General features: G+C 30.9%; 1 protein-coding gene, 1 long non-coding RNA gene and 2 other non-coding genes across 4 annotated transcripts; 1 reads left to right on the top strand and 3 right to left on the bottom strand.

The window, feature by feature from the left end:
- Positions 1-7226: 7226 nt before the first annotated feature.
- On the bottom strand, positions 7227-11120 carry LOC140955065 (uncharacterized). Its single transcript, XR_012168758.1, has 2 exons — positions 10614-11120; positions 7227-7472 (listed from the first exon to the last, which is right to left on the bottom strand). It is a non-coding gene; the product is annotated as an uncharacterized lncRNA (long non-coding RNA).
- LOC118039267 (protein HAIKU1) lies at positions 8854-10619 on the bottom strand. The gene has a single exon (XM_035045923.2). It carries the CDS (start codon positions 10325-10327, stop codon positions 9350-9352), a length of 978 nt encoding a protein of 325 aa, XP_034901814.1. The 5' UTR covers positions 10328-10619; the 3' UTR covers positions 8854-9349.
- Positions 11121-21926: 10806 nt separating the features above from the next.
- On the bottom strand, positions 21927-22011 carry TRNAM-CAU (transfer RNA methionine (anticodon CAU)). Its single transcript is given in 2 exon segments — positions 21927-21962; positions 21974-22011. It is a non-coding gene; the product is annotated as a tRNA-Met (tRNA).
- A 76-nt stretch (positions 22012-22087) lies between these two features.
- Positions 22088-24649, top strand: LOC118039266 (uncharacterized). The gene is made up of 4 exons (XR_012170294.1): positions 22088-22277; positions 23200-23288; positions 23429-23517; positions 23612-24649. It is a non-coding gene; the product is annotated as an uncharacterized protein (transcript).
- The last annotated feature ends 589 nt before the right edge of the window (positions 24650-25238 follow it).

The following is a 25238-nucleotide window of genomic DNA, read 5'->3' as shown; positions in this document are numbered from 1 at the left end:
GTGTATATTTTGTTATGTATTCATTCTTATTACCAGTTTGGTTATTCATATTCATATTGTTTTCTATTTGCTATATCAGTCTTAATTCTATATATAGAGTATGACAAAAATATTATTAGTATTTTTAATTTTTGTTATTTGTACATGGCTAAATCATTATAACTCTATTCACAAAACAATATTAATAAAAATTAAGTTTGGAAAGTTAAACCGAGTTCTTTCTTTATTTTTTTTGTTTTTTTAATTGGACTTTGTAATTAATTTTGATTTGCTTTTCTAGGGATTATCCTAATCTCCTAACTGGGGTTGCAGGTTTGACAAATATTTCTAGGTAAACTAGGTTCTTTTTTAATTGAGTAATTTTTTTTATTTCATAATGTAAAATATTAGGTTGTTTATGAATTGTACTTCGTAATTTTGTTTTAAAAAAAATTTCTGTGGAGTTATCCCGGTCTCATGAATTTAGTTTTTTTTCTTGATTTCAACCTTTAACATTAGATATCTTGGAAATAGAGCTTTGCAATTTTTTTTATTTTTTTATTATTAAGTTATCTCAATGTCATGATCAAAATCACAAGTTTAACAGATTAACTCATGTTGACTTTTGTTTTTTTTTTTTTTTTTAATTGTTATTTTTTATTTCATCATTCAACATCAGATTGATTGAAAATTGAGCTTCGTAATTGTTTTTTATTTGCTTTTTATAGGGTTATATTGATAAGTCATGACTTGGGTCATTATTTTGACAAGTTAACTCGAGTTGACTTTGATAGTTTTTTTGTTTCTTTTTTAATTTAATATTTCTTTTCAAATTTTTTTTCTTCATTATTGGGTTGATTAGGAATTAATTTTTATAATTAATTTTGATATATTTTTTATAAAGTTATTATAATCTCATGACTCAAATTATAGATTTGACAAGTTAATCTTGATTAATCTAATATGTTTTTATTTTAATATTTGAAGAAAAAAAAAGTTATCTAATATATCACAATATCAATATTTTAAAAAGATATTATCCAATAAGTATCATATTTTAAGACTATCATTAATTTTTTTTATTAAAAAACATGTTAGCAATGAGAAAATATTTTTTTATGTTAAAAAATAGTAATTGGATTCCCCAAACAACACAATATGGTCAACAACGATGTAGTTTAAACAAATAACTTCTTCCATGTTAGGAGTTAAACTAATAACTTCTTCCATGTTAGTTTGAGCTCGTGACTTTGGATTATTAGGCTTGCTTTTTTTGCTCATTTATTAGCTCGATAAACTTAAAATGGTTGACATGGAACCGCCTAACTTTGAGCCAAGTCTCGATCTGTGGGTTGAGGTGCTAAGTACTTAACGAGCTGCAATTTAGGATCATGGTTAGATTGCTTGTGTGTAGCTGGCTGGGTGGCTTAAATTCTTACCACCATTTATATTCGAGGAAAATGGTGCGGCTTGTAAAGTCAGGGCAAAGTCAAAAGGTCGGCGAAGAAGAATTTGAGCCTCTACCCTGCAGTTCCCTTGAAATTAGGCGGTTAAAACAGAGGTACCTATTAAAAAAAATAAAAATCAATCAAATTCGATCTGCCTTTGCCGCTGTGTTTTGAGAAAAGAACCATTATTATCAAACTATCGTCGAAAAAAACCTTTAATATGAAATCTGACTGTTTTAATCATCAAAACCATGAAAACCAACAGTTTTTTTAGGTGTTTTTCAACATCTCTCTTTCTATGGATCCCAAATTAATGGAGATCGAAACAAATAAAACGAGTTGATGAGTAAAGAACAACCAGGTTACATTAGAACAGAAACTTCTCTCATCATTAATAAATATATTTTTCAAAGAACATCATCACTGTTTTCTTGCGATAGTAATGCAATTGTGAAATGATTGACTGGAAACTAGAAAGCATGTTGCGACGTCATAATCTTCAAGGGGATTGGATAAAACAGTGGGGGCAACGATGCTGCTTCATTGAATGGTTATTTTCCACGTAAAAGGTGTACGGACGGAAGACACGGCATGCAAAGACACCATCCAAACTCTCTTGTTTCTTTCCTAACATATTTTAACCACCGCTAATTGGACGGATGGGATAGCTCGATGGTCACTGATTGATGGTATATGTTTATCTTTGATTGCCTGGACCATGTTGAGAGCACTGTCCTGGTGACGGGAAAGTCTTCAGATTGCGACTTGCCTCTTTATGGCAGGGGAGTGAGGTTGCAAGTTGCCAACTTGGCTAAAAAGAAACAAAGACAGAGGGGGGCGATTTGTAGCCGTAGGAGTTGCAGAGCCCAGTTTTAGAGAGGGAAATGCTCCGTGGGGTTCATCGGAGAATATCTCTGCCTGAATTTAGGTATTTTCTTTAGTTATTTACTGGCTCCTTTTCTCTTGAGAAAAGTAGTGGCTACGCTAAATTATGGAGAAAAAGGCCTTAAAAGCCGATCAACGAGAAGCCATTACCTTTCAGTGTCATGCGCCAAAAACAATTATTTTATCGTATTTTTTAATTAAAAAAAGCTTTAAAAAACACCATTATTGTACTTTCAAACACTTCGTCAATCTCTCTTTTTATGGATTGCATCGATTTAATCCCACCGTGACAATACCCCATTTTAGCTGAAAGAATGAAAGATTAACAGCTTCAATTTCCTGTTAATTGGTGCTTCTTCTACGCGAAGTGGAAACAGAGGCAAACTGGTATACCTTTTCAATTTTTCCAACTGCTTTAATTAGTTCGTTATTCAGCTTGACGTGTGCGGGCACACATAAATATAGAAATAGCGGCAGCTAGTTGGGCAGCCAACTGTTGTCCTAAGTGACCTGGAGAGTTGCATTGCAATTTGCGTGGTGTCGCAAGAAATGTGATTCAGTGTCCCACCGCTTGATTCCTTGGAAATTATGTTTGTTTTTAATCATTTCTATGGTTTTATTTTTTACTCTATAGAAGCCAAATTAAATAGCTATGAAAGTTTGGTTTTCATTGTCAAGAGAGATCATTCGTTATTGTCATGTCGTGGGTCTCGTCACAAATATTGTCATCAAGAAATCTCACCTCTGCGACCTTTAATATTGAGTTGTCTACCTCGCAGAGAAAAAGTGATTGTTATATGATACTTAATAATGTGGTAATGATTATCATTAAGGTGTTTTTTTATAAAAATATATTAAAATAATATTTTTTATTTTTAAAATTAATACATATCTAAAAAAAAAAAATTAATTAAATTTTAATGAAATACCTTTTTGAACATAATTCCAAACAACTCCTAGAATGATATGTATTTACAAGCAGATATAATTTATTTACAAGTATATTTGATAAAACAAAATAATATTTTTATTTAAATAAAAAAATGTTTTATTTAAAAGTTATAGTTTGTAACTTAAAAAACTTACTTTGTCAAAAAATTTTTTATCAAATATACTTCTATTTAATTTATTTTTATTATAAATTATTTTTTAAAAATAGTTTCTAAATCACTATTCAAAGTTAAAGTCACTTTACCCAAATCATGCCACAACCCGTGTTATTTATACTCCAAAGGTTCATATTTTTTAGTATGTGAAAAAAATAAAACAAAGAAACCAACTTCAAATAAAATAAACACCGATATAGTGTGTTTTGGTGAAAGGTATGGTGGTTTTTTTTCAATGATAAACATATATTTTTACTTTTAGAAGATGTGATTTATACTTTAAAAGAACTATTAAAAAAAATTAATTACACCTCTTACCCAAACACACTATAGCATGCTTGCAAGAACACACCCATGCCAGGAGAGTACTCAACATCTCCATAACTTTCTCTTGAGTGCTCCCACCTTAGCTAACATTTTAGCCAAAAATTGCCCTTGCCCTCCCTCAAGGTATGCATAATGTGTCATTAATATTATTTAAAAAGAAAAAAAGGTGTGAGAAAAGTTATAAATTATAGTTATTTTTAATTAATATTAAAAAAAACATTTTTAATAGAATCCATACAAAATTATTATATTTTATTAACCAAATGAGATTGAATAAGTTGTTGGCAGCCTCAATCACATAATCAGACAAGCTTTTAAAGCAATTCTTCATATTATTTTTGAGAATCTGGATCAAAACAATTAAGGACGTGAAGCGCTGCATTCCTTTTTGATACACTGAATTGCTTCAGTAGAATCAAATTCAATTTCCAACCTTTCACACTGCATAATATCAAATGAAACTAAATGTTCGTAAGCACAAACCCTTCATGAGCCTTTAATTAACTATTATAACCCTAATACAATATTAACGTTATAAAACACCTCAATACCAATATATAAATCGCAACCCACTACAAAAAGAAGAAGAAGATGTTTTAGAAAATTATTGAATTCCTAAAAAATACGTCAATCACGTTTTTCGTTATCTTTTATTTATATTACCACCCAAAAGAAAAAAAAAAATATGAAAAAAAAATACTTAAATCACTTGTAATTTATACAGTAAACAACAAACGACTTATGAGAAAGGTTAAAAGAGGACGTTGTTAAAAGAAAACGTAAAACTTCACTAAACTATGGGCTTGCCACAATGTCGTAGACTTGCTACCAAATTCAGGCTTAAGCTAAGGCAGCCCATCTCAAGAATGAAGCAATTTTTTTTAGGGCGAGCTTTTTCCTTCCATCTTATGTCATCGAGTTTGGCTTTTTTTATTATTATTTTTATTATTATTATTAATAATGTGGATATTCGGGTTATCTTACGTTCATTTCTAATTAATTTTATAGGTCTTGAAGTTAATGAATATGTAAGTTTCTAGTGACTCTGAAATTTATGAGACTCGAACTGATGAGATCTAGAAAGCAAATTTAAAACCTGACCAGTTGAATAACACACTTCGAAATTCTTTGTTATTAATTCTTGTGATCTCAATATGAAAAAAAATGAGAATTTGGAAGGCAACTGTGGGAAAAAGAGAGAGGCTAGATTGGATATGTTCGATTAAAATATATGGTTGGTGAGCTTTTTAAAAAATGGAGAAAAACACCAAATTTGAAGTGGGCTCTGTTTTACAATAAAATAGCTTTCAGAATGGTCATCAGACTAAAAAAAAATCTGATTGCGATATGAAATCAATACATAATCAATTCATGGATTAATCTTATTATATCAAATTAATATACCGGACAATCAAAGTAAGACAATATCTTAATGAATCTGAATGGTGGTGTTGGGTTTAAATTGTTGTTTTCCTGACGGTGGTGACCAGCTGACCACCATGATGTGCTGACGATTGAGAAGAGAGACATGTTAGGGAACAACTTCCAATTACGAGACCCGTTGACTCGAGATTAGCCCAAGTTAAGTGACAAGCAAAAGTGCATTAACAATTTTCTAACATCTCAGACCAACTTGAAAGCTAATTATAAATACAGTTAAAAAACATGTGATGGTTTAACTGATCTTATATATTTGTTTAGTTGTTTGGTTGATAACTTCATGTTGTAGCTTTAATGGTTATCGCATGGAAATATTGTTGATATCGTGGGTTTGATTTGTAGTGAAATAAATTTATTTTTGCTCCATAGACAACAAAAAATAAAACCTAATTCAGGCGTCTGGATCTCTTTTATACCCACGTATCTTTTTAAAACAAGTCCATGAATTTTTTTTATTAATTATTTGATTTTTTTATTCAATTTATTTTGGGTTGTTATTGAGTTTTATAATTTGATATTAGGTTAATTGTAAATTAATTTTTATTTTTTTATCATATAATAAAATAAAAAAAGTTATTAAACTTTATAGAATTCATAACTCAGTTTACAGGTTTAATAAATTAATTATGAGTGAACTTGACCCTTTTTTTTCTTTGAAAAGTACTTAATTGATAAGGTTATGTCAAAGTAATTTTCATGATTTGATTTAAAAACTAGGCTAAATTAAGATTTTGGTTAAGATTTTTTTTTTTGAATTTATATCTAGTTTAATAATAATATTAAAAATTTCTAACAATCATTTAGATATTATTGTTTTTATCTTTCAGAAAATCTAGGACCAACTACAGCGAAAACATAGGCTAAATTAAAAGGAATGCCTTGCTGGAGAAAAGAAAAAACATCAAATGGATATAAAACTGTCGTTCAACCCATTATTCAAAATCCACAAAAGCCATAAGCCCACGTTAGCTATGAAGAAATGTAAAACGTCTGCTTTGAGCGAGCTTTGCAAGGGACAAGATTGGTGGCTGTGATACGGGCCATATTAATTTTTTTTAATATAAAAAAATATTCAAGTATTGGTAATATGTTTTGAAGAACTTTGAGAAATTTTGTTTCTTGACATTACAAGTAGCCAATACAGCAAAACAAATAACAAAACCTAATTGCAAATTAATCTAATATACAAGGATCAAATCATAAAAAACAATTGACCAAAAAAAATAAATGGACTAAAAACAAAGAAGAATCATGGTGTGAATCCATAATGTTTCCTGCCACAATACAAGCTAATACCGTTTGTTTTTGTATTTAAAATTATGATTAAGTATATTTTAAAAATATATTTGACTTGAAAAATATCAAATTAATATTTTTTATGATGTGTTAACATTAAAAAAAATTATTTTAATACATTTTCAAATAAAAATTAATTTTTTGAATCTCATATCTTTTTTTTTGTTTTTTTCTTATTAGAGACGGATACGGGTCCATGACAGATTTAAAAGCAAAGCTTAAGCCCTTCTATTTAGGACGGGAATAACATGATAACATCAATCGACAAATTATATTACAGGGAAAGAAATAGGAAGGTAAAAGATGTACGAGATCGTCATCCAGTTATGACCCCTTCGAAATGTGCCAAAAATGAGAGGAGAAAACAGGCACCCCCTCCTCTGAAGTCAACCAAATTTGACATCTCAGTTTCCGCGTTTCTGCAAAGCAATACCACTTCTTTGACCCACAAACTTTGACCCGTCTAAATAAATCCTACACGGCTATGTCCGTGGACCATTTCCACTTTCCAACAAAGAAAATTCAAGGTGAAGGTGGCACCATTCTCAAAAACCATGGATGAACTATAACTAAAGCAAGCATCTTAAGAAGCGAGTGCATCAAGATCTACTGGATGCATGCATCTTAACAAAGTAGACCGACATCAATGTATGTTTGTTCAAATTGACCAAGCATTAACTAAGACTTTTCACAAATACAAAGTTAGTGATTAACAAGATCATACGAAAGAAAGCATGCAACTTGCTAAATTCAAAGGGTTATAGCTAGATTTGGTAAATATGAAAGGCAAAGCTCACAATCCAAGAATCAAATACATCAATGAAAAAGAGAAAAAGAAAGTTATCAAATAGAGCATAATAATATTAATATTGCAAATCCAACTGAAAAATTTAACGTACAAGGCAAATAATCAGATCCTGCAGTGAAAAACCAACGCTGTTACATTCTAGGAATTTGACCTCTCATGCAATGAGTTGTTGCTGCAAGGCAACTGCAAAAGATTGAGAGAGATTTATATGAGCAAGGAGAGGCAGTGATCAAAGCTACTGGAGATGTGAACAATGTTTGAGACTTTCTTTTAGATATTCATAAGCTGCAGATAACTAGTTAGCCCCACCAACAAATGGACTTGTAATTACCAACCCTGCCACAACCACACATGTAAAAGTAAATGTTCAAATTGTGTCCCCAGAGAGTTGTTATGATACAAGCGTGTTACCGGCTCATGTACACTCTCCAAAGATTAAGAAACTATTTCATCGAGGCAGAACAGACCGAAGAACAAAGACAGGACAATAATTAAAAAGGTAGAAGTTAAAAAGAACACCAGTATCAATTCAATGCGCGCGCGCACCTGACTTAAACCGGGCTTTTTATTCCAGAAACTAGTTCAATTCAATGGTGTGATCCTCTCTCTGATCAACCGTTCTGTATTCTGGAAAGATGTCTATTGCACTAACATACTTTTAATTTTACAAGTTTCCATCTTCCACCATTTCCAGATATTCAAAAAATCAAATTAAAACCTCGGTTCCGAAGTTTAAAATATCACATTTTGGCTACCTTAGACCGAGCTTGAACGTGGGGCTGTTCCAAGTCTTCCTAGAGTGGTAAGAGTATTATAGCCAAGCAACACCAAGACTTCAAGCAACTAGACGTGATTCATGACAATGAGATGCTATTCTTTTGTTTAACCTCACCCCTCCAATTTTAAACAAAAACTGTTTCAAAATCAATTAGGTCTTGAAAGCACAAGACGGATGGTTCCAAGCTGGCATTCAATCACAATCATAAGGTATTATGAAATAGCAATACAGGGCATGGAGTCCACATCAAACAATGGTAGACTCAGAAATGCTGGCCAAACATTTTAAAAAGGTCAAGTCTGTGAGGAAAAGTGGCTTAAACCTTGTCCGTAATTTGCAAGATGAAAACATGCACCAAAACCTATACCTTTCCATGCTTAAACATGAAATGTTCTTGAGCATGAATTATATGAAAATAATAACACAAGGAAATAATGAAGTCAGGCTGATGAGACTAAACAGCATGAAACAAATCGGTGATGTACTTGTAATGCAAACAAAACTTGGAAGGTGCTCTTCAAGTTCCAACCCCTTGAACAAACTTAAGGATAGCATATGTTTCCATAGCACAGCTACAATCAGAAGAACAAATCATATTTATCTTCTTGGAAAGCAGGTATGAAAATGAAGTAGACAGAACATTCAAAACTAATTGCTACGACAAGATAGCCGATAATGAAATACAACCAGCATTTCGCAACAACCAAAACATCATTATCAACAATTGAAACAGTTGAACAAAATGAATTGTTCATTGTATAGGATATGGAACAAAGAACGAAAAAATAAAAATAAAACCTGATGCATTAGAATTCCTTATCTGAGAAGAATCGAACTTCAAAGCAACTAAGGTGTAATCCAGAAAAGTACAAGTACATTAGAATTCTCTGCTACAAAACCTACATGCTAAATTTTGGTGCCTGTAAGCCTACCTCCTTTCATGATACAGCAGTCTTATATGTTACAGCTCCTGTTCAGGTGTCCAGTCAACTTGGGTCTGAACTTCGCTACATCACCCAATTAACACTCATCCAAGAAACTAAAAATAATTGAAGTTACAGATTCTAATCTCAGCACAAGCTGGAAAACTAGTATCAACTATCAACAAAACAAAATGACAACAAAAACAAAGAGAAACTTTTCAGAGGACCACTTACACAAGCCGTATACTTGAACATTTTCACAACTGAAGTTCCTGCCAATCACATATGAGCCTCCACAAAGAATGTACCAGCTCCTTATCAAACACAGAACTCCGCAAACAAGAACGTTATCTCATGGACTATTGATCCCTCCATCTTGGACTTGAGAAGGGGAAAAAACCTGAAGGTGATAATGGAAAAAAACCTGGAGAAAGTGGTGGTTGAGGCCCTGAACCTAAAACCCCTGACTGGGCCATTGGTGAAAATGCAAAATTTGGTGTCAGTGGACGAAACTGAATCCCGGGAGAAAGTAGAGGGTATGGTGACCTGGGAGACAATAAATTCATGTAACCAGTAGGAGAGGGCAAAAAAAATTGAGATGTTGGCGAGGGCAAAAGAGGAGGACCATTCATTCGCGGGGAAGGGAGATTGGGCATATATGGGACAGGACCATTCGCTCCAGGTGTGGGTACTGGAGGCAGATGTGGATTCGGAAGCAGACCACCAGAAGGCGGTTGAAGTTGAGGCTGAATTTGCCCTGGACCTTGTGGTGGTGGTGGATGGGGTTGTCGTGGAGGTTGAGCTTGGTTTCCCCAAGAACCCGGGTCTATAATTGAATTCTGAAGGTAACGCATGTATGCCGAGATAGGAGACTCTGCTGTGTTTGCCCAACCTGAGTCTCCAGGTGTCAATGGTGGCATCATCATTGTTGGAGAAGGTAGCCCAAATTGGCTAGGCGGGGGCAGCATCCCTGGCCTAACAAACGCATTATGATAAGGAACCGGAGGTGGAGCCACTGCTGGAGCTGGGAATGGAGGAGGAACATGAGGTCGATTAACAGGTGTTAAAGGAGGCGGTCTAATCTTTTGCAACCGCATACTTTGAGGCTTAGGTGGATTATTGGGAGGTCTAGGCAAGGGTTCTTGTGATGGGGAACCGGTTAGTTGCTGAACAATGTTCCTAAAGTCATTCTTGCTTATGTTGTAGACCTGAGGTTGAGGCTGTTGCCGATTGGGATTGTTAGCAAAATTGGGTTGGTGCAAAGGACTCTTCTTTATATTCTTGCCTATCTTGTTCACGCCCAGATGATCACTCTGCCTGTTTTTCGAGTTATCCATTGTTTTTTTTTAAAAAAAAAAAAAATCAATCCAAGCTTACTTCAAGAAACCCAGTACCAATTTTATGATATAACCACAAAATCAAACCATGAAAGGCCTCAAAACAATACCCACAACTCCAAAATTTATGCTTGAATATGCTAGATTCTAATTATTCTGATTATACTCACAGTTTAAGGGTATCACCATAACTCCAAAACGAAGCTCAAAAAACCCCTAATAGCTCAAATCATGTCAAAAGAGCACGAAAAATAAGGATTCAAAGCTGATATTAAAGAGAGCATACCCTTTTAGTCTTGTCTATCCAATTCTAAAATCTTCAAAATGGACAGAATCAGCTGGAAAGCTAGACACCTCAAAATTCAAATCCCTGGATAAACAAGGAAGCTACAAAATCCAAATCTCCGAAAAAAACTTAAACCCGAAAAAGACGAAACTCAACAGAAGAGATCAAAAGACAAATAGAAATTCAGAAATTCAGAGTACGCCCCCCCCTAGTTTCCTTGGTCAATACAAGAAAGAAAGAAAGAAAGAAGGGGGAAATAACAAGTAAACGCAGAAGAAGGCAGGACGGGAGGGAGCAGGCTTGACTTGAAAAACAGGAGAGAAGAATCCGTACGGGTGGAACACTTACGAATATCCAGAAAGCAAGCAAGCAAAGAGAGAAACTTAAGAAAGAAACCCTAAGAATCACGACGTGGTAGAGGGAGCAGCGGGTCAAATTCAATGGTGGACAAAATTGAAAACAAAGAAAGAATGTAAATTGGGATTGAATTATGTAGGTTGGTGAGAGAGAGAGAGAGTGATTGGGTGTGGGTCTTTTAAACCCACAAACTAATAAGTTACGTACAGTACAGTACAATTGGACTTGGTTGTTGTAATTTTATTTTATTTTATCTTATCTTATCTTATCTGTGCTCTGGCCCAGGTTGTCTCAACCCCCGGCCGGGTTTAATAACTATGGTGAAAACTCGTTCTGGATTAGGACTTTTAGAAATAGGGGTATTTTGTAATTCTAACGCATTTTAACAAAAGTTTCGAGTAAATAACCTTTATGAAAAAAATATTTGAAAAATAATACAATTTAAATATAATTATTATTGAAAAGTGATTTAAAAAATATATATATTACATTTTTTAGTGGATTTTTTTGATAAAATTAATTTTATTTTTAAAGAAGAGGAAATATCACTACATAATTATTATTCTCAATAGTAATTATATATAAAATTAATATTAAAAATCATGATTGTGTTTAACAGATATTTTTAATAATAATTTTATATAGAATTAATATTGAAAAAATACAGTTGTATTCAAACTGTTATATTTTATAAATACTTTTTGAATATATATTATTTTTCTAAAACTTTTACTAAATTATGTTATTTCAAAAAAAAAACAATCCAAGAACTAGACTAATAAGGTATTTGAGATTATGGTGAAAATAATTGTTTTATTTTGAAATATATTTTAAAATGATATATATTAAAAACATTAGAAAAAATAATTTGAATAAAAAAAATATTTTTTAAAAAATACAACTAAAACACAAACAAACATAGCCTAGATGATTAGTTTGCAAGTCAGGTCGACTTAGTATTTTTTTAACATAAGAAAAATTAGAAACGTTATTAATGTATTCTTTAATATAAACATTTCTTAAAGTCATATACAAGTATCTTGTACACCAAATCAAATATCACAAGTCTCGCGAGGAATATTTTACGAAATGTAATATTAAATTAAAATAAATTTAAAAGATTCATTGTTTGTTACTATTAATAATCTCATGTACTATTGGTTAACTATTTTTTTTAGCTCTTAAAAGTTTTTTTAAAAATTTTATAGTCAATTTATTTATTAATTTTATCCTTGTATTATTTCAAATTTTGACCCAAGAATTTTGTTTTCAATTACGTTGCTATGAGATTCTCGTAGCGTAAAAACAAATTCTCTTATTTAGTTAATGTTTAATTTTACAAAAAAAAAAAAATTCAGTTCTTGATTGAGAATATAAGGACCCAAATTGAAATTATTGGTAAAACAAAGGTTTTTTAACTATTCGAAATGTGCCTTTTTTTGCCAAAAGATTGTGTCAAACTTTTTTATATCCCTTTAGTTTGAAAATTATTCGTTTTGATCTAAAACTCTCTATGTTTGAGACAGGAAAGAGTCGTCAAAAAACAACAGATAAAAAAAAACATTTGATTGGCCATATTCCAGCAACCAAAATAATAATCTTAGTATCAACAAGTTTCATTTAATAAAAGTAGATTGAAACTAATAGTATTTTCTATAAATATATTTGAAAAGGTAGTTCAGACTCCATTTAAGATATTTTTTTATTTGGTTAATTTTTTTTATAGTGATTTTGGAGGTGTTAGGGTTGATAAATCTTTTACAGAGATTTTTATGGTATTTTTTATTATAAATGACTTGAAAACTTGATTTTAGATTTATAAACTTGAATCTTGATTTTTCAATTACCAAAAATAATTGAAAAACAAAATAATAGGTAAGAAGTCATCCGACACCACATGTCATTGTTGCCTATTAAAAAAAAGCAACTCTTGAGAAAAAAACATATTTTAAAAAAAAAAAACTCGCACACCTAGCTTGATTTTTTTAATTAATTAAAAATATTAGTTTATTGAATATTTAAATTAGTTAAGAATATATTTTAGATATTATTTTATTAAATACCATTCAATCTTTACTTTATTTTTAAATAAAATTATAACAGACTTTTTATAATACCAACAAGCTTATTTTAAAGCTTATCATCATGAATTTTTTTAGCTTTTTTAATAGCATAATTTTTTATTGTTATATAATTAAATAACAATTGTTTAATAACAATAATGTTTTTAAGTTATCTAGGTCCCTACTCCAAGCCATAGTTTGGATGAATTAGTTAAGGTTAGTCTAAGTCAATTTAAAATGTTATCACCTTCTTATTTAAAAAATATTTACTTTGAATAAATCAAATTTTCAGTTCATAATCAAAATTTTACTTTTAAATAAAAAAGACAGACATTAGCAACTCCTGCATAGTTGTTTTGCATTGAAACAAAATTGGCTGACTAATAGTGAAGCATGGTATTGCCCAATAAATCTAAACAATCAGTAAAACAGTGTTTTTTTTAAAAAAAAAGCACTAGTTTTTTTTTTTTAATTTGGTTTCTACTAATATCCCCTCTCTCATTTGTTTTTGAATTATTTAGGTTAAAAAAATAGCAATCAATCTTCTGAATTATTTTATAATTTTATAATACATTTAGAAGATTCTTGTAATTTATTTTTAATTTTTTTATAGTTAAATTTAAAATAGATCATTTTTGTTTGTATTATGCATTTATATATAAAAAAATTATATGTATTTAGCAACTATAGTAAATCTTTAAAATAAATAATATATAAAATAAAAAGGAGAACCAATATAAAATATTTGCATTTATATAAATCTTTTCCTCAATGCTAGGAAAATTAACTACCCATTTTAGTGTTTAATTAGCATTCACAATTTTTTTTTTTCAATTATTAGTTGTTATATTTTTTTTTAACTTATTGTATTATACATAAAATTATCTTTTTTATTTCTCAATTAATAAATTTTATAATATTAAAAAACACATTTATAATACCAATTCTTTATTTTTGCATTCAAAATTAACTTAAAATCTTTTCCACAACAGTGTAACGCATCTACGTTGACTAGTGAATATCTAAGCATTGCTGAAGAAATCTTGATATTTGGTAACGAGAAAGGTTACATTTATACAAATGTGTACAATTTAGTCACGTTCCCTTCATTAATTATGTCAAATTAGCTCTCTCTTTATTATAATTATAATATCATTAAAATACACTAAAAGAGAAGTGAATTTTGTATTTACATCTCCCTGAAGCATCACTTAAACAACACTTTGTTGGTTTGTTTGTTTTTTTTTTTTTTTTTAAATTCATCTTTTCAAATATTATTATTTAATATTAGATTTAAAAGGAATCAAGATTTATAATTTATTTTTATCTTTTTTATAAATTTATCTTGATCCAATGATCCGAGTTATAAGTTTGATTGGTTAACGTCTTGAGTTGATTCTAGTTTTTTGTAAAATATAAATTATTATTTTTTTAATTTCATCCTTAAATATTAAGTTGATTGAGAATTATATTTTATAATTTGTTTTAATTTACTTTATAAAATTATTTTTTTATAATATTAGCTATTGTTTTTTTTTTTAGCCTTCTACAATGAGTTTTACTCACAATAAAATAAAATTGGCTCACAATATTTTTTTTTTCTTACTAACATTGTTAATAACTATAATTTTTTAGCTATTTTTTTATAATACCAATATTAAAGTGCAAATCAATAAACTAGTAAAAGTATATTCAACGACCCAAGAGGTGGTGAAGTCAAGGTTTTTTTTTTAAATCAAATGGGATTTATATCCAACGAGTTCACTAGACTAAATAATAAGAATACATATGCAGCATTGTATCACGATCTGAAAGAGGGACTTGATTATGGGTTCAACTGATCCAACATTCCATAAATAGTTTTTAAAATTATTTTTATTAATGTTTAGCATTATTCCTAACTGATCCTAGCTACTTAAATGTCAAGGTAATCTCATTAAATTCTCAAGTGAAATTACTTATATAATGACATATGTTATGAGTTGAGAAAACACAAGTTGGGATTATAAGAGCTTAATTTTATGGCGAAAAAATAAAGATGAGAAAAGATGAGGTTTTTAGATTCAAATACTGGAGAAAAACTTGCTCTATCATGCGATTTTGGTCTAGTCCAAAACTGAACGAGAAATAAGTTCATAATTTCTTTGTAATCTAATGATTCTAATCCGGGAGTGATACGTAAGGACCCACATTATTATAACTGGATACAGGAAATTAAGAGACCGCAATTGAAGTTAGGCAAATTATTTGAAAATTTAGGGTCCCAGGCTTCAGCGGCCACCTTTTTCAACCTAAACATGATTCTAAGGTATATTTGTATTTATGTTTTAAAAATATTTTTAAAAAATATTAATTTTTTTTATTTTTATTTTAAATTAAAATTTTTAATATTTTCATATATTTTGATACATTAATATAAAAATAATTTTTAAAAAATAAAAAATATTATTTTAATATATTTTTAAATAAAAAAAATATGAAAAACAACTGCTAGAGACTTCTAAACACCCCCAAACATATATGGTGTATAGTTCATATATAAAAGGTTGTTTAAAAGTAATGTGGTTGATCAATTTTTCCCGTCCTTATTTCTTGATTGAGAATTTCAGATGATCATCAACGTGAGAGATACTTGCATAGTGCTATTGTGCCTAATAAAATGTTTGCAGATAACCTCTATTTAGACAAAGGATAGATTCTTTATTTCCCCAGCCATCGTCGCTTGTCAGGCGAGCGCCAACGACGGCCACGAAACATTAGAGGAGGCTATATATAAAGCTTTATTTTAGGCGGCTGCTAAAGGATCGGTAGAGTATACGTTTCGTCTTCGTAGCTGATATTGTTTGGAAGATAAATTCTACAATGTCTTTGTACTAGGGATGGAAAAAAAAAAACTGATTAAATTGAGATAATAAAAAAATAACTAAAAAAACTAAATGGTAAAAACAAATCAATTAAAAATAATAAAAAAAATAATTCAGTTCGGTCCAATTTTAGTTTTAAAATGTTGAAACCGAATAAACCGAACCAAACCGATTCAAATATAAATAAAAAACCAGTAATAGTATGGCACTATAAATAGCTTTCCAGACCCATCTACATTTTAATTTCTTCTTCTAACCCTAGCAAACCCACCCCACCCTCCATCCCACCCACCACACATACTCCCTTTTGTTCATCTCTTTATCATAATCCAGAAAAAACCTTATCTGGATCTTAGCCGCCACCCCCTCCACAGAGGCGCACACATACTTACTAGACGAACCTCACAGACTCATTCTCAACCTTTTCTTCTTCATCATCGAACTCGAACACACTAAATTTCCGACTCGAACGAGCCATAACTCACTTGTAAGGAGCTTTTTTAGTTGCTATTAAAGCTTTCTTGGGAAAGAAGACGAAAGAAGACAAGCTTATAACCCCAACAGTTGATGGGGACAGTTATTATTAAATGGAATACTCCACCATAACAAGAAGAGATGTTGCGACAACAAAAAAACGAGACAGTCCTCTACTTGCAAAAGCTTGTGCCATGGTTGATGTGTTAAGGAACTCAATTTATGGCATTGTGTCTACTTTTCATTGTGTCTACTTTTCATGATAAGATGCTCATGAGCACTCAAGCAGGTTTTCTTGAGAAGGATTGGGTTCCCAAAAGCAACCCTTTTTTTGGAACCTATGGGCTGCTTGTACAGAAACTGCATCATTTCCTAGATTTCCAAGCTAGCTAGTGAATTGAACCGAACTGGTTTGGAAGGGAAAAAACAGAACCAAATTGAAATTGGTCAATTCAAACTGGTTTTCGATTTGATTCAAAAACTAGATTTTTTTATTTGGCTATTTATTTTAATCCAAAACCAGATCGAACAAAAAATGTCAAGTCCCACTTTGTATTTCCTTTACTCATGTTGTTTTTCAATATAATTATATTTTTCTAAACGCTTCATGAATTCTTGAAATGAATATATATTTCTTGAGATAACTAATGTTGGAAAAATTGATATTGTATGATTAATGAGTTATACTCTTATTAATATTATCATAATATTATCTTAATTTTAGCTACAATGAATTTATTTAAAATTAAAAAAATAATAAAACTAAACAAAATATGCACTTAAAAAGAGGCAGTAGCTTGGGCTTGCATACCTGTCACAAGAATAAAAAATAAAAAGCCCTATTATGCCTAGCTTGCTTCCTTTGGTTTATTTTTTAATGGGCATATGATGTATCCTCCAATAACGCATTTTTATACCACCTTTAATTACTAGAAAGTTAGGGTCCAAGTTTTTGGGATTTTGAAACCCAAATTTCAACTTATTGTTTTTTAAAAAAAATATCTCAAAAACATCTTAAAAACCTCAATAAACCCATTTTTTACCCGATAGTCACTATAACAACAAAAATTCAAATCAAGTCCGAAAACATCTTCATAGGACCTGATCTATTTTTTATGACATGTTTTGAAGGGGAAAAACTCTGCCATTGAACTCCTCTCTTTAACACAAACCTATTGACATAAAGATTGGCTTTTCCTAATTGAAATGTGACTGACAAATGTTTTCTCTCTCCTCTCTATTTTCAGATGAATTTCCATCTCATCTCTCAACATCTAAGGATGAAACATAAAAAAATATAAAGTTTATAATCAAAACATAAAATTCTAAAACAACAAGAACCAAATAAATATGAAAATTAAAACTTCAAGAACCAAACTAATTTATTGGTGCATTTTTAACAATAAAAATGAAAAATATATTTTTTTTTTGTTAATTGTTTTCCTTGTTATTTTATGTTTTCTAAACTATAAAATAACATTCTATTTTATAACATTGATTTTTAATTTAACACTAGAATATTCGAAGACACTTTGAATATGAGATAACACGTAATGAAAAAACGAACCCTAACAAATAAAAGAATGTCAATATAATGAAATAATTTGTTTAAGTATAGTGATTCCCTCTTTACTCTAGAATAATCATTACGTTGTGATTATAATATTGCTCTTCAACATGAAGAATTTCTTTAGTTCTAAAAATCAAAAGAGTTGTAGGTTAGACATAGTGATAGGAATACTGATTTTTTTCATGCCTGGATGACTGTATAAAGAAGAAGGATCCAAAAGAATATGTTGTTTCTTTTAGATGGGGTTTGGTTTACTAACGATTGATGATACTAAGTTGCTTGAGGAAACCCTTCAATCTTATAATAATTTGTTTTGTTCAAAGGAAATTGTTACTACTCATTATATAGAGTTAGTGTCGTTGCCTAAATTATCTCAACAATGTATTTCGAATTTAAATAAACCTATTTTTAAGGAGGAGGTTTATGTTGTGTTAATGAGTATGGGTTTTTTTAAGGCTTCAAGTAAGGATGGCTTCCATCTTTTTTCTTTAAAACATATTAGCAGGTAATGGGTGATGATATCCGACATCTAGCCAGATTAGCCTTTATGAATGGTTATTTTGATGCAAAATTGGTTGAGACTCTAATAGTTTTAACCCATAAGAAAGAGAGGTCCACAAGTTTTAAGCAATTTTTCCCTATTAGCCTTTGTAATGTCATTTACAAACTCATTACAAAAGTGCTAGTAAACAGGTTGCAACCACACTTAGATGAACTAATTAGCCCCTTTTAGAGCAATTTTATTCTTGGACGCAACAGTACTAAAAATGCATTAGTGGCTTAAATGATGCACTATCTGCATCATTCCAAAAGCAAGTGTGGTACCTTAGTTGCGAAGATTGACTTTTTAAAATTGATTTTTTTTTTATTTCATCCTTCAACATTGTGGTGCTTAGAAATTAAGCTTCGTAATTTTTTTTTTATGAGGTTATCTTAATCTCATGACCTCGATTATAAGTTTGGCAGGTTGACCTAAATTGATTCTGTTTATTTTTTTAAGCCCTTTTTTTAATTTAGTATTTTTTAAATTGGGCTTTATAATATATTTTTTTTATTTTTTTTCTATTGGATTATCATGATCTCATAATCTAAGTGGTGGGTTTGAAAAGTTCACCAAGGTCAACCTTGTTTTTTTTTTTTTCTTTTTTAATTGAATTTTGTTTTTCAATTTCACACTTCAACAACTCAATCTTCTTCTTCTTTTTTATTTATTTTGTTTTTCAAATTTCATCATTTAATATTAATTTGTTTAGGAATTGGGTTTCATATTTGTTTTTAATTTATTTTTTGTAGAGTTATCCTGATCTTATGGATTTAGTTTTTTCCCCCTCAATTTCAACTTTAAACATTCGATCTGTTGGAAATGAAGCTTTGGTTTTTTAAAAAAGTTATCATGATCTCATTTGGGTCATAGGTCTAATAGGTTAGCTCAATTGACTTGAGATGTTTTTTTCTTTTATTTTTTCATTTCATCTTTCAGTATTGAGTTGACTATAATTTGGGCTTAATAATTGTTTTTTTTATTTTCTTTTCATGAGGTTATCCTAATCTAATGACCCAAGTTGACTCTGGTTGATTAAGAGTTGACCTTTATAATTTATTATGATTTTCTTTCTATAGTGTTACCATGGTCTCATGATCGAAGTTAAAGATTTGACTAGATAACTCAAGTCGATCCAATATGTCATTGTCTCAATATTTAAAAAAAAACATCATTTAATATATTTTCATAGCAATATTTAAGAAACATGTTATCCAATATGAATCATATTTGGAGTTCACAAAAAACAATATCATAAAGTACATTAGTAATGCTTAAACATTTTTTTTACGTTAAAAAACATTGATCTAATCCACAACATAAAACAAACCAATCTTATTAGAAGCTAAAAAAACTGATTTTTAAGAGTACTCATATGAGTTTTTCTTAATTAAGCATAGATAAAGTTATGTGATTAAGCTTCACGGTATATAAGTGTTAGAATAAAAATGAAAAGGAAGATCTCCTAAGGAACCCAAAAAAATAATTAACAAATCCAAAGACTTAAAAATACAAATCAAATACAAAAATTCATATATAATAACCAAGATACATATGTTACACAATTAATAGTTGACTCGCCAATACTTTACCAACTAGCTAAACCCGACCACTAAACCACCCAACCCAACTTATTCTAGCACTACATCATAACATCTCAGCCACCATTATGGACTAAAAAACAACTAAAACAGTATCTAGAAGCACAAACCCATCCTCTACCCTTTCCTTTCTTATGTTTGTTGCAATTACTTTCTTTTCTCGTTACCAATTTGAAGAGAAGAACAATCCTCACTATATATAGTCAGTACTGTTCACAAGGGTAGAATAAAGAGTCATGAGAAGCAACAATGTTGCATATAAATATTATATTTGCTATTATTATAACTAAGGAGTCCTATTAGAGAGCATAAATATGGATGCTGTAAGATTTGAGGTTGAAATGACAAGTCATTAGTTTAGGTCAGATGGGCAATCCGGATGAAAGCTAAAATTCAACGGAAGAATCCATGGTTTTGAATGAGAACTTCTTAGTTAAATCCTAAATTAAGAGAGAATTCCAGTTGTTAAATTGATAGAAATATTCAATTAACATTCCAAGGCTTAGAAATTCAAATTCCTAGGAAAGATGGTGTGAAAATAACTTTCGTATAAAGCCATGAAGATTTATGAAGGATTGTGCATATAAATCAATAAAAACTAATTGAGGTCCTTGAATTCCTTTCATTTTTTATTGTTGTAGAGAATTCAGGTTTTCGCTTAAGATCCCAGTTTAAATGGATTTATTTTCAGGTGGAGGGTAATGATATTTTCAAATAGCAAGCATACATATTGGCAGGTGATGGGTAACAATATCTACCATCAGGCATCTAGCCCGATCAGCTTTTATGAATGGTTATTTTGATGTAGAATTGATTGAGACTCTGATAGTTTTGATCCTTAAAGAAAAGAGGTCTACAAGTTTTAAGCAATTTTTCCTTATTAGCCTTTGTAACGTCATTTACAAACGCATTAAGTGAACATGTTGCGACCACACTTAGATGAACTAATTGGCCTTTTTTAGAGCAATTTTGTTCTTAGATGCATCAATATTAATAATGCATTAGTGGTTCAAGAAGTGATGTACTGTATGCATCAGTCTAAAAGCAAGTGTGGTACCTTAGCTGCGAAGATTGACCTTTTCAAATTGACTTTATTTTTTTTTAATTTAATCCTTCAAGTTTCTTGAAAGTTGAGTTTCATAATTATCTTTTTAACATTTTTTTTTATAAGGTTATCTTGATCTTATAACCCGGATCACGAGTTTAATAAGTTGACTCTATTTATTTTTTGGACCCTTTTTTAATTTAGTATTTTTTAAAATTAAGCTTCAGATTTTTTTTGTTTATTAACGTGGGCATCTAGGCCAGCTTGCGCGCACCTCAACTAATCCCATGGGCCCTGAAGTTAACGACCATATAAACCTCCAGTGGCCCTGAGGTTTGTAAGACTCAAATTAGTGACCTCTAAAAAGCAAACTCGGGGCTTGACCAATTGAGTTACACCCCTCAAAGTTTTTTTTATATAGGGTTATTTTGATCTCATAATCCAAGTAATAGATTTGACAAATTAAACCAAGTTGACTTGGTCTTTTTTTATTTTATATTTTAATTAATTTTTTTTTTAATTTCACATTTTAACAACTCAATCTTCTTTTTCTTTTTTATTTTTTTAAAATTTTATTTTTTAATATTGGTAATTCAAATATACCGTGAAGCATTATGATTAAGCATAAATATGGATGCTTTATGATTTGAAGTTGAAATGACGAGTTGTTGATTTGGGTCAGATGGACAATATGGATGAAAACTAAAATTCAGATGGGGGTCCAAGTCCAACACCAGGGCATGCATACCTTGGATGGTGAGTTTCTGTAACGGAAAGGATAACAAAAGAGAAAAGAAATGGGGTGAGAGAGGCTCGAACTCTCGACCTCAGGATAACTCAGAAGCTATGAGACCTACGCGCTAGCCAACTGCGCCACCACCCCATCATGGCATTCTCTAGTATTTTCCTAGTAAATAAACTTAAAGAAGATAGGGCGAGCCGATGAATTTATTCTTCATTGTTTCTCGGTAGCAGCAAAGTTTGGATTCCTAAAGAGCCTCGAATACAAGGCCCTCGCTGTTTCGTTCCGAAATCCGACAGTGACCGGTTACACACCGCGTAGCAGACAACCTCCACTCGTCTCTCTCGCTCTCTATTCAAATCACAATCCACAAACTCTATCTTAGCCAACTGCTGCATTTTGAAGAGGTAATGTTTAATTTCTCTCTTTCACCAAATTTAATTTTTTCTTGAGCTTAGATTACCGATCCCTTGCTATTATATTAATCCAATCATCTTTTACTTGTTTTCTTTTTTAAAAAAAGAAGGAAAAAAACCTCTTTCTTGCCTTTGAATGCTAAAATGTTTGCTTTAATGCCTTTTTCTTTAACTTTTCATGGTTGATTCGCTGTTTCCTATAGAAATGGTTCTACAGGGTATGCCTGCTTGTGGTTGTATGACATAAGTTATTTCTGTTCGATTAAATGACAACCCATTATAGGTTTTCAAGCTTTGCTTAGGAAGTTTATGATGGATTTTTTATGTGTGTGTTTGATGAGTGTTTAAGTCGCTGACTTGCCATAAAACTGACTATCCGAAATTAACCTACTGCGTGTGTAAATGAGGTTGGATGTCTAAAATTATGCAAGATGGATGGATAGAATCTCTTAAGATTCAATGAAAATGGGGGGAAAATATTGATGAATTGTTTGCTAGAATCATTATGTTACATGATGTGCAACCACTGAGTATACGTGACAATATGTCAAGCATTAAGAAGCTATTGCTGTGCTTGTGTTTTAAAGTTGAATCGTTCACTACTTTGCTTGCCTGCTAATATGTATTATAAATATCCTTGTGCTTTTGTAATTCAAAAGTTTTAGTGAGATGAATGTCTATTATGCATAGTTTTAGCGTGATGAAGATGTATTATCAATGTTTATAAGGTATCTAAGGACCTAGTGTCATGCTGTGAAGTAAATTGTTAATAACTTTTATTGAATGCTTTTGTTTATGATTTTTATTTTTATTTTAGTTTTTTTTGTGATCGAAAAGTCATTGTATGATGGACAAGTATCGTGTGTATAGGGTTGTAAAACTAAAGTGGTGTCTCGTGTTTAAAATCTCCCAGGGCATAGTCTTCTAAAATTTGAAGTCATTTTTGGGAAACATATCTTGGATGCAGTGCTCCTATCAATTTGGATTGATGCTGAGGAAAAGGCAAGTTTTTCTCCAAGTAACAGGCAAATGAGATCACTGAAATTGAGTTCTCTTTGCTCAAATGTTTGAATGTTGATAGGTTTTAAGAAGTTTACAGTGTTGCATTCCTCCGGTTGAATAGTGTGGCGTTGCTTGCACAGATATTGCAATCTTTCTCCATTTGTTGACTAAATAGATAATGGAACAATAAGCACTTGGATATTGCATGAACCAGAAAGCTAAATCACTGGTAGGAAACGTGAATTTCTTCTGAAAAATTATGAATAGAGCCGTAGTTTGATTCCCTTTTCTGTTTTAATCTTTCTTTTCATTTCTTTTGATAGCTGTTATACAAAATGGAGAATGGGAAAATCATTAATCCTTCTATAATACAAGATGGTTTCATGACAAAGACTCATGATGAAGAAGAGCTCTCCAAAAGCCATAATGACACTACTAAACGACTGAAGAACCGTGAACGGCAACGTAGATACAGGGCCCGAAAACGCCGTGAAGCAGATACAAAGAAGGCCTCCATGACAAGCCAACCAACACCACCACGAGTAGAAGTGGAACTGAATGGGCATCATAATAATAACATAACCCCTAATCCTTGTAAAAGAAATTGGAAAAAAGATGCAAGAAGAGCTCATGCATGTAAGAATCTGGAAGAAACACATAACGCTGCTGTTATTACTGCATTGCCCTTTAATATTAAAAGCCAGACTGTCTGCTCAGCCCCTGGAATAATGACAGGGCCATCACAAGAGAGGGAAACTCATTCCAAGAATTCTGTTAGCTTGTGGATTAGTGAAACAGATAAGACCAAGTTTGGTCGAAGAGATTGGAAGGCAGAGGCAAGAAGTAATAAAAAGTAGTAGTGGTTGATGGGTTTAATGAATTTGCAGAGACATCTTGATCAGCAGATAATGATTGTGGAGAATAGTGAATTCTGTTGGCCCCACTAAATTATACTGGCGTGGGTAGTGCACATTGTTTGAACATGGGGTAGAATGTTTTACTTTTTTTCCATTTGGTAACTTTTGCAGCTTCTGCTACAGATAGGATGGGAGGGCATCAGGGCTACAGTCAATTAAGTTTAACAATTGCTTACCATCAGTTTTGTTGCAGGAAGAATATGAAATACCAGAAGCTTAGCCATGAATCTTGCCTTAATTTGAAGGTCAGGTCAGTGTTCAGGAATTATTGTAATATATGATCACTCTAATGTAAAGTGCATATCATTGTGTATAAAGTGTGAGATTGCTATATACGCTCCACTGTGGAACATGAAACATAAAATCTTGGCTCGTGTAAGGGCAATTCTTCTGTGTTTTATTGCCTTTATATATGGGAATAGGAAGATGAGTCTTTGTCCGAAATCTCGCTCTTTTTCTTCTTTTTTTCTAGTAATAGTGTGCAAGATAGTTGGAATTTGTACTCGCTTATGATTCAAGAACCTTCTGTGTTTTATGGCTCGTAAAAGAGTCCCATGATCATGAACCTCGCATTCCATTAATATGGTTTATATCAGATGTGGGTCTGATCTTTTCTTTTAAAGTGAATCCTGGAGAGAATTGCTAATGCAATTGTGTGGTTTATAGATGAGCCTAAGGCTAGACGAACAAAGTTTTCATATAGTTTGATTTCAACGGTGTTTGGTATTGTGGTAATTTTTATGGTTGTGGTTTAAAAAAAATTATTTTATAAAAAGAATTTTTAGTTGATATTGGTTTGATATTTATATATGTTTGGTTAAAACTATGGTTAAAATTGAGGTTAAATAAAAAGTAGTTTAATGTGTTTGGTTAAGAATATTTTTCTAATTAAGGTTATAAAATAATTAAAAAAGATATATATTAATATTGATGATTTTTAATTTAAATAATATAGATTTAGCTACTGCTATTATATCTTGAAATAAATAATATTTTATATAAAATATTTTTTATTATTCCATTAAACTATCTA

Source organism: Populus alba, chromosome 1 (assembly GCF_005239225.2).
Source record: "Populus alba chromosome 1, ASM523922v2, whole genome shotgun sequence".
Taxonomy (NCBI): Eukaryota; Viridiplantae; Streptophyta; class Magnoliopsida; order Malpighiales; family Salicaceae; genus Populus; species Populus alba.
Note: the sequence above shows the minus strand (reverse complement) of the source record. Positions and strands in the feature narration are given on the sequence as shown.